Source organism: Echinops telfairi, unplaced genomic scaffold (genome assembly GCF_000313985.2).
Source record: "Echinops telfairi isolate 266 unplaced genomic scaffold, ASM31398v2 ScPeMD7_5;HRSCAF=22, whole genome shotgun sequence".
In the NCBI taxonomy this organism is placed as follows: domain Eukaryota; kingdom Metazoa; phylum Chordata; class Mammalia; order Afrosoricida; family Tenrecidae; genus Echinops; species Echinops telfairi.
Window position 1 is genome coordinate 23,948,657 of NW_022103901.1, and position 10,075 is coordinate 23,958,731.

The 10,075-nt window shown below is 40.6% G+C and overlaps 1 protein-coding gene and 1 non-coding gene across 2 annotated transcripts in view; both read left to right on the top strand.

Annotated features, from left to right (window-relative positions):
* The window catches only part of DNAH3 (dynein axonemal heavy chain 3), a 210,881-nt gene that overhangs the window by 114,180 nt on the left and 86,626 nt on the right, over positions 1-10,075 (top strand). The window contains exons 36-38 of the mRNA XM_030884374.2: positions 557-798; positions 5,697-5,797; positions 7,909-8,014. Coding sequence (XP_030740234.2) covers positions 557-798; positions 5,697-5,797; positions 7,909-8,014 — 449 coding nt within the window. The remainder of the gene's footprint in view (positions 1-556; positions 799-5,696; positions 5,798-7,908; positions 8,015-10,075) is intronic.
* Positions 6,001-6,103, top strand: LOC115868008. Its single transcript, XR_004045371.1, has one exon. It is a non-coding gene; the product is annotated as a U6 spliceosomal RNA (small nuclear RNA).

Below are 10,075 nucleotides of genomic sequence, written 5' to 3' on the forward strand. Positions count from 1 at the left end.
GCACCCATTTGTCTTCAGTGATCCCTTCGACACCTCGTGATCACACAGGCTGATATGTTGTTCCATGTGGGCTTTGTTGCTTCTGAGCTAGATGGTCACTTGTTTACGGAAGGTTTCTTTAGTGCTACTTGTGACTGACATATTGGCCCTGTTTGAACGGAGCCTCAGAAGAAATGGCAATGAATATAACTAATGGCTATAGTGACCTAATATTTAAAACATTGCTTATACCCAAACCACACAAACCAAATCCACTGTCACTGTATGAAGATCAACATGTAGTGCCTCTATATGCGGTTTCCGAGGGGTTAATCTTTATGAAAGCAGATGGTTTCATCATCTTCCTGTGGAGACGCTGGTGGGTTTGAACCACCAACCTTGTGGTTACCAGCCCAATGCTTACCTGACACCACCACCAGGGTTTATACAAATATTCCAAATGGATTATACTTGATATTATATTCATAGAAGTGGGTTGGTCTTTGAATAATCTTTTCTCTAATGTTCTGGACTCACCAGAGTCTCTTTGTAACTGGTACTGATCCTTCTTGCCCAGCCAACCAGATGGAGGAGTTTGCCGTCGATTACAGGGTCATCAACCCTAAGGCTATCACCATGGGGCAACTGTATGGGTGCTTTGACCCGGTGAGCCATGAGTGGACTGATGGTGTCCTTGCCAACACTTTCCGAGAGCAAGCGTCTTCAGTATCTGATGATCGCAAGTGGATTATATTTGATGGCCCAGTGGATGCTGTTTGGATTGAAAATATGAACACTGTTCTGGATGACAATAAAAAGGTAACTACTGAGTCGGATATCAGTCAGGATATATAATGATTAAGAATATATAATATATTTAATACATTAACAAACAACTCAGTCCAGAAATGGGCAAAGGACCTGACAAAAATCTTTGATCAAGGAGAATATGCAAACCATAATGTAACTGTTGAAAGAGGCTCGGCAACATTAGCCATCAGGGAGTGCCACTTCATATGCTCCAGGATGGCTGAGATTAAAAAGCAAGGAAAAATGGAAAATAACAAACATTGGCGAGGATGTGCGGAAATTCTCAGTCATTGCTGGTGGGAATGCAAAATGCTACCACTGTTGTGTAAACAATTGGGGGGGTCTTCAAAAAAGTTAAATGGAGAGCTACCTTTTGACCCAGCAATTCCACTCTTAGGAATATACCCAACAGGCCTGAAAAAGACGCATGCACACCAGTGGGCATAGCCACACTATTCACAATAGCCAAAAGGTGGAAACAACACAAATGCCCATCAACAGATGAATGGATGAACAAAATGTGATATCTGCACAATGGAATAACTATACCATGAAGAGAAATGAGACATGCTATGCCATGCATGAAGCTTGTAAACATTATGCTGTGTGAACTGTCAATCACAGAAACTCTAATATTATATGGTCTCACTAATATGAGACACTTAGAAAAGCAAATGTGTAGAGATCAGAGTTCAATAGTGGTTATCAGGGCAGTAGAGAAGGGGAGTCTTGTTTCACTAGTATTGAGTTTCTATTTATGGAAATGAAAAATATGGCAATAGATGTTGGTAATGGATTGCCCAACATAATTGATTTGACTGGATCATACATGTGGCAAATGGGTTTCAACAATGAGAGTAAGAAAGAAAAGAGAACAGGAGTTGTCAACTCATGAGTTATATTTCGGTTGGTGCCTGGAGTTGGTAAACTGTCTTTAGAGATTGTGTAGTGATTAAAAACCTAGGTGATGGTATCAGATTGAATTCATACGCTTCACCACTAAACTGGGTTGTCTTGGGCAAGTTAATGAGCATCTCTGAAGCTCAGTTTCCTCATTTGAGAAAAGAATAGTAAAATAGGATTGTTGAGAATTAAGTGTTTCAATTACTTATTTTTATAATAAGCTACACCCATACTCAGTGGCTTAAAATAACTACTTCTTTTGTTCATTATTTTGAAGGATTCAGTTGGATGGTTGGTTTCTCATCCTTGTGATGTCAATGGGGTGGCCCCGGGCTGCAGAATCCACAGTCAATATAGCTTCTTCACTCAGTGTCCTGAGCCACATTCCTCCCTGATCTCCCTTCCTCTTTCTAAGTAGCATCTCAACATCCATATATTTCCACGTGGCTGGACCTTCTTGTATTGTGGCACTTTAAAAAAAAATAAATCTTTTGTTGGGGGCTCTTACAGCTCTTATAACAATTCGTACATCAATTGGATAAAGCACATTTGTACATATGTTGCCATCATCCTTTTCAAAACATTTTCTTTCTACTTGAGCCCTTGGTATTAGCTCCTCATTTTTACCTCCCTTCCCAACCCTCTCACCCTCATGACCCCTTTATAAATTATAAATTATTATTATTTTCATATCTTATACCATCGTGTCTCTCTTCACCCACCTTTCTAATATTCATCCCCCTCAGGGGGGCGGTGCAGTGTTATATATCAGTTATTGTGATGGGTTCCCCTTTCTCCCCATCTTTTCCCCCCACCTTCCCCTTGCCCTCATGGTATTGCTACTCCTGTTATTGTTCCTGAGGGATTTATCTGTTCTGGATTCTGTGTTTTGAGATCTTTATCTGTACCAGTGTACATGCTCTGGTCTAGCCGGTTTTGTAAAATAGAACTGGGGTCATGATAGTGGGTAGGGGGAGGAAGCATTAAAGAAATAGAGGAATGTTGTGTTTCTTCAGTGCTATACTGCACCCTGGCTGGCTCGTCACTTCCTTGTGACCCTTCTGTGAGGGGATGTCCAATTGGCTACAGATGAGCTTTGGTTATCCACTCCTACCCTCTCATTCAGATCGATATGATTGTTTGTTTTGTGTCTTCTGATCCCTGATACCTGATAACACAGGCTGGTATGCTGCTTCCATGTAGGCTTTGTTGCTTCCCTGCTAGATGGCCACTTGTTTAACTTCCAGCCTTTAAGACCCCAGATGCTGTATTTTCTAATAGCCGGGCACCATCAGCTTTCTTCACCACATTTACTTATGCACCCATTTTGACATCAGCAATCATGTCGGGAAGGTGAGCATCACAGAATGCCAGGTTATTAGAGCAAAGTGTCCTTATGTGGTAGCTGGCTTGGCTTATAGGAGGCAACAAGTGGACATTTACCAGAAATTTTGAGCTAGCCTCAGAACTGACACTTCACTTCTGAATTACCTTAGTCAAAGAAACTATAGAGTCCTCCAGATTTAAGGGGTAGAGAGCTAGACCCTGTCTCTCGGTGGAGCAAGACCCTATTACAGAGTGAGCGTGGATAAAAGGTATTGCAGCAATCATTGGAAAATCCAGTCTGTCAAAGTTCACATCAGAGTTGAAGAGCTGAGACTCTTGAGCAGACTGCCTGGGTTCCAACTCTGCCACTTAATAGCTATATAGTCTTGGACATGCTTTTAATCTCCCCATTCCTCAGTTTCAGCACCTGTAAAATAGTATTACCTCATAGTGTTGTTGGGAAGGTTAAATCAATTACTGTCTAAAAACTGTTTATAATACTGCTTAACTCATGAGAAGTGCTATATATCCAACCAAGCCCACTTCCGTGGAGTTGATTCTAACTCAAAGCCCGTGTCTAAGACTATAAATCTTTACGGGAGCAGGCAGCCTTATATTTTGCCCCTGGAGCAGCTGGTGGGTTTGAACTGCCTACTTTTTAGTTACTACTCAAGACCCAAAGTGCCAAGTCTCTTTATAAGTGTTTGTTAAAATATATTGCCATTTTAAGGAAGGGTTCCTATACTGAATTTAAGTCATTATCAAATCAAAATATATTTTCATAACTGCCTAAATTTCACAAGAGTGAGTCATGCTTAACAATAGAAGACCCAATTACCTAAATTATACACATTCACTAATTTTACCATTTGCATAATTTTGATTATATAACTTTTAAAAATAGAAATAAATTTTATTATATGATGTGGACTATCTTATATAACTTTAATAGTCCAGTTGTTGAGGTTGGTCTTGAGGTTAGGAATATCAAGAGAGTCCTATTAAGTGAATTTTTTTTTTCAAGACAAAATTTCATTTTTTTATAATTAGAAATAAATATTTTAAAATATATAATTACATATTTTTTATTAATCACTTTGCTTTCATTATGTTCAATTTGTAACAATGCAAATACATCCTGCACATCAGATATTTACATTACAATTCATAACAGTAGCAAAATTACAGTTATGAAGTAGCAACAAAAATAATTTTATGGTTGGGGGTCAGCACCACATGAACTGTAGGAAAGGGTTGTGGCATGAGGAAGGTTGAGAACCACTGCTGTAGAAGAATAAGAGATGTGAAAGGAGTAGACATGTTATTAAGTAAATCTTCTAATTGTTCGTCTCATCCCTTGGTATAAATCGAAACTATGGTCACAGGTGCATGTCTATTTCACTTTTCTTCGGAAGCAGAGATGCCACTCCTGGTTGTGTCTGCCTCCCAAACATTGTGACCTTGCTGGGTATGTACACAGTGACCTCTTTCAACATGGGTTTGACATGGGTCAGGTAACATACAGGAAGATTTTCATGCAGAAATCAGGATGACCCTTGGAAGGGAGTGTCATTTCCTTCCCACCCCTAAGGGACCAAGGCCTCTGACCATCTTGTGGCTCATACACCTCCCTTGGACTCTTATTGGCAAATGGGAAGCTGCACTACCGACTTAGTGTCTTCTGAGACCCTCTTATTTGCAGTACTTTGTACAAGAGATATCTGCAAAACTTCTGATGGTCTTGCATTCCATTCCACAAAGGATTTAGGGAGAGACTCCTGGTACTCTAGCCTTGGGGCACCCTGCATGGAGACTTCCAAAGGAGTAGTCCATAAAACAAGTGAGAAAATATTTATAAAAAAATGAAAGTGTGCAATCAAATCCCAGGTTAAGTAAACACTGAGGAAGGGACTATGAAAAAAAACTCTAGGAACTTCCTGGTCCTTGACATCAAAAGGCTGATATTCATGGAGTCCTAACTTTAAAATGACAACTCACTCAACCGTGACGACAAGCAATCGTATTTTAGTTCCATTCTCTAATCCCTCTTCTACATTTTATATTTCTCCATATAACTTTCGCTATTTTATAAACTATATATTTTTCTTAGGACCTATCTCCTAGCAGAATTGAACCCCAAAGTACTTTTTCTATTTTATCCCCTGCACCTAGCATCTTGCTTTATACAGTGTTGTTAGGTGCCATCAACTCAGGTTATACTCAAAACAAACCTATGTAGCACGGCACAACATGTTGCTCAGGCCTGCCCCCTCCCCACGATTGCGCCTGTGTTTAAGCCCGTTGTTGTTGCCACTATGTCTGCCTCTTTGAGGATTTTCCTCTTTTTTTTTTTTTTTGGCCAACCCTCAATTTTACCAAGCATGATAGCCTTCTCCAGAGATTGGTCCTCCGATAACATGTCTAAAGGGAGTGAGAGTAAGTCTTGCAGCCCTTACTTCACATGAGTGTTCTTACTGTACTTCTTCTAAAACAGATGTATTCCTTCTTCTGGTGTCTACAGTATATTCAGTAGTCTTCACCAATATCATTATGGTGTTGGCATACTGGTGGTCATCTGTGTTGAATAAATTTGAACAAGTTCTAGCTCCAATGAAGTTTCTCACTGGCATTGTGGTTTCTCTCTGCCTGCGCTCTGCCTCTCTGCTTTGTCCTTGGAGCTGTGCCTAATGAGTGGCGAGATCATCCAGATGAGCCCCAAGATGAGCCTGCTCTTCGAGCCGGCTGACCTGGAGCAGGCCTCACCAGCAACTGTAAGCAGGTCAGTCACTTGGTGCTTTGGCGCCTTGAGGGAAGCTGTGGCCCCGTTGGCCTGCTGCCGAGGGCGTGGGGGAATGGAAAAGTCCACCAGTGTGAGGAAGCCCAGCCTTCCACCTGGGTGATCCGTGCTTACTTAGGTGAGTCATAACCTCTGTTCTGAGCCCACATCTGGCAGGAGTCTAAATTTGAGCAAACTCTTTGGAAAAGAGTTTAACATGTTCTTTTAAAGTTAAGCATCCAACAGAGAAGATTAGCATGGCCCCTGCGCAAGGATGACACGCAAATTCGTGAAGCGTTCCATATTTAAAAAAAAAAAAAAAGTTAAGCATCCATACACCCAGCAGCCAAGAATTCTGTTCCCAAGGATCTGCTCAAAAGAAGCTTTTTCCCACCCAGATAACCTTTTAAAGGAGGAAATTAATGAAATGAAACATAGTCATAGGTTGTAATGTTGATGTAGCACTCAAAATAAGTGAACTATACTAACATGTAACTCTATCACTCACTGCCAGCTGGCTCATAGCAACCCATGGGATAGGGTAGAACTACCTCTGTGGGTATCTGAGATATGGCTAACACTTAGTAAAGATATTAAGGAGCAAAGAAAATAGGTTTAACTAATCAATATATAGCACAGTGATTCTTTTAAATTGCTAAAAAGAGCTAAAACTAAAAATGATGAATATATAGAAATATTATAGAAACTATCCAAGAGGGGAGCATAGCAAGGAACAGGTGATCAAAAGATTCAAGATGTTTGGTACCTCAGGGGAGAGGTCAGGGGAGAAGGATAAGCTGTGACCACATGGTTACAAATTATATGATTGCTGTCAAGATCCCAGCTTTGGTCTGAGTGCTGGGTTCAGGGGCATTTATTATATTATTGAAAATAATTAAATAGAAAAGGCCAGCCCATGCATAAGTTAATGATGAGTGTGCAAGAAAGATCATTAATCTACATCTGTGTATCGGAAGTCCATAAAATATTAGAGTTTTAAAACCCACTTTCCCAAAGTCAATGGCATGAAGTTGAAAGAACACATGGCAAGTTATACCAGCACAGGCTCTCAGCTGACTATCCCATGTGGCAGCTGCGTGACCCCTTCTAGGTCATTTAACCTCACTGAACCACCAATTCCTTGTGTCTAACATGCATATCACCAGGAGGGCAATTTAGAGGTGAAGCTAGCATAGTGTTAAACATGTAACAGATGTTCAATAAATGGTAGCCAGTGTTAATAAGAAACAAGATTGAATCTACATGCCATAGGATGGCGGGGAGAAGGACCCAGATTACATGAAGTGCTGTGTTGGTAAGTTGGTATTTATAAGAACTGCTGTTGATTAAGGGTCTTTTATGTGCTGGACAAGGGACCCATGGTGGTGTAGTGGTTAAGCACTCAGCTGCTGGCCAGAAGCTGGGCAGTTGGAACCCACCAGGTACTACTCTTCAGGAGAAAGATGTAGCAGTCAGCTGCCATAAAACCTAAAGCCTTGGGCATCCAGTCAGGTGGTTCTACCCTGTCCTGTAGGCTCTATGAGTCAGAATCTTCTTGATAACAGATATTTTCAGGGCATGATGACATTGGCATTTTCTTGTTTAATCATTGTAGCAGACTTAGAAACTAAATCTATCTCTCATGTTTCAGACAAGGGCTCAAAAATTCAAGGACATTCAAGAAAGGACATTATGAGACCAAATTGATGACAGTTACTAAAAAAAAAATTAGTTAGGAAACCTAGAAGACAGTGAGTTAATGTTAATGGAAGAGCAACTTGGGAAAGTAGAGTGGAAATGATTGCACAACTGAAAGCAATTGGTTGTTGCCCGACAACAAGTAAATTAATAGAAAGTAGCCTACTTATGGCCATAGTAGATTCTGAGGCTGGAATTTGAATCCATGTGTCTTTGACTTCAAAGACCTAGCTCTTTTTTAAAAAATAATTTTATTAGGGGCTCATACAACTCTTATCACAACCTAGCTCTTATCATTGGTCTGTTATCATCAGCACCCTGACCCAAACTCTAACTTTTAATTGATCTCATTTGCCTCACCCCTCTGTGCCCAAGAGCCCAGATGTGGACAGACTTACTCTATTTGTGTTTGGCAGGTGTGGAATGATCTACATGGAGCCTCATCAGCTGGGTTGGAAGCCCTTGAAAGATTCATACATGGACACCCTGCCCTCCAACCTCACTGAGGAGCACAATGCATTGGTAAGAACCCTCAAGCCCACCCACCCACCCCCTGCCTCCTTACTTCTAATCTCAAAAGCCTCACAACTGCATCTGCATCATCATCATCAGTTCCAGAAGGGAAGAATAGAGCAAGAGTTTCACTGCCTGGCCCAGTTACCTTGTTACTTAACTGCGTGCCAATTTTCTTCCATTGGATGCAGTAGGGTGCTGGAGTCAATTCTTTCTCCCCCCACTTTCTCCCTCACTCCTTAGTTTAAGTGGAAATTCCAATGCTTAAAGAGCTATTCTACACGGCAGTCGGGATATCACTTCCTTCCTCATTGCCCAAAGAGCAGAAACATCTCTGGAAGTTGCTCCAGAGATGGGCAAGTTAGGAAGAGTGGAGTTCTTGTAGTGTCTCTTGTCTTTTCTGCACTAATAGAGATTAGGAAGTTGCCTAATGAAGATGAGAAGAATCTGAGTCAGGGCCTATTCTCACTGTAGAAACACTTTTGAGAATTATGTGGGAAGGTCCTATGCCTGTTAACACGTGCATGTATATACAGTACATATAAACACGGACATTTTTACAATCACACGTCCATATACACATAGGGTCCAGTCTACATACAAACACTGAAAATTGCCAAACTTAAAAAAAATCATTTTACTGGGGGTTTGTACAACTCTTATCACAATCCATCCATCCATGGTGTCAAGCACATGTGTACATTGTTGCCCTCACCATTCTCAAAACAGAAACTTGCCAACTTTTGATGAACCGAAAGTCCTCTAGGGACTCCCCAGTGTCCTCAGCACAAATTTTTATACCTTCTCGTATGTAGTCTGAGAATCTGTCATCTGTCCCTGCCCTTCCCTTCAACCTCAGCATCTACTCACTCCTCAGCTGCAGTTCATTGCTTTCCATACTACTGCCTTGTTTCTGGAGTGAAATAAGAAAACTACAGGCCTCAAGAAGTCAGGGTCTTCCACTTTTGATTCTTCTTCCTAGAAATTTTATTCCAGGTCATCTCCACCTTACAGCTGTGTGTTTGCAGAAAGGCTTCCTCCTCCATGGACCCTCCCTGACCACGCAGTTTAAATCTGTGTTAGTCTCCATGATCTGTAAATATGGTATCTCTGTCACTGCTTTCCTAATTGTTTCTCATTTATCTCCTCCCCCAACAGTGTAAATTTTTTAAGTACAGCTGCCTTATCTACCATATATACTCAAGTATAAGTCAACCCGAATATCAGCCCAGGCACCTTTACCACAAAAACTGCATTAAAAATGTGCTGCAAAACTCAGCTTATACTCGAGTATATATGGTATTTTGTCTTATCATATATGCCAAGTATGTAGGACAACTTAGTTCTTAGATGATTAAGGAATATTTGTTGAATATTCCATATACACATATGTAGTCATATATATACACATATGAAGCCCTGGTGGCATAGAGGTTACTCATTGGACTGCGATCTGCAAGGCCACAGTTCAAAACCAAGAGCAGGAGAAAGAGAGGGCTTTCAACTCTCGTAAACAGTTGCAGTCTCAGAAACTCACAGGGGCAATTCTATTCTCTCTAATTGGGTGTCTGTAAGTTGACCTCAACTTGATGGCAATTAGTTTGAGTGGATACACACACACACACACACACACACACACATCTAGAAATGCATCTATACACAGGCCCATAACAAAAGAAGAAATATATCGGGTCATCAAAATATTCCCCACCACAACAATGCCAAAGGCCAGGGTCAGACGGCTTCTTCAGGGAATTCTACCAAGGATTCCAAGAGTTTATTCCAATTCTACACAAATTATTCCATCACAGAAAAGGACAGCAAACTTTTGAACTCAGTTTATGAAGTGAGTATAATCCTGATACCCAAACAGGCAAAGACCTCACCAGAATAGGAAATGACAAACCAGTATCTATTATGAACATAAATGTAGAATTTCTCAACAAAATCCTAGGCAATAGACTCCAACCAGGATTTTTTTTTAATTTACCAAATGAGATTCATCTCAGGTATGCAAGGATAGTTCAACATTAGAAAAAGAATCAATGTAACCCACCATGTAAATAAAAC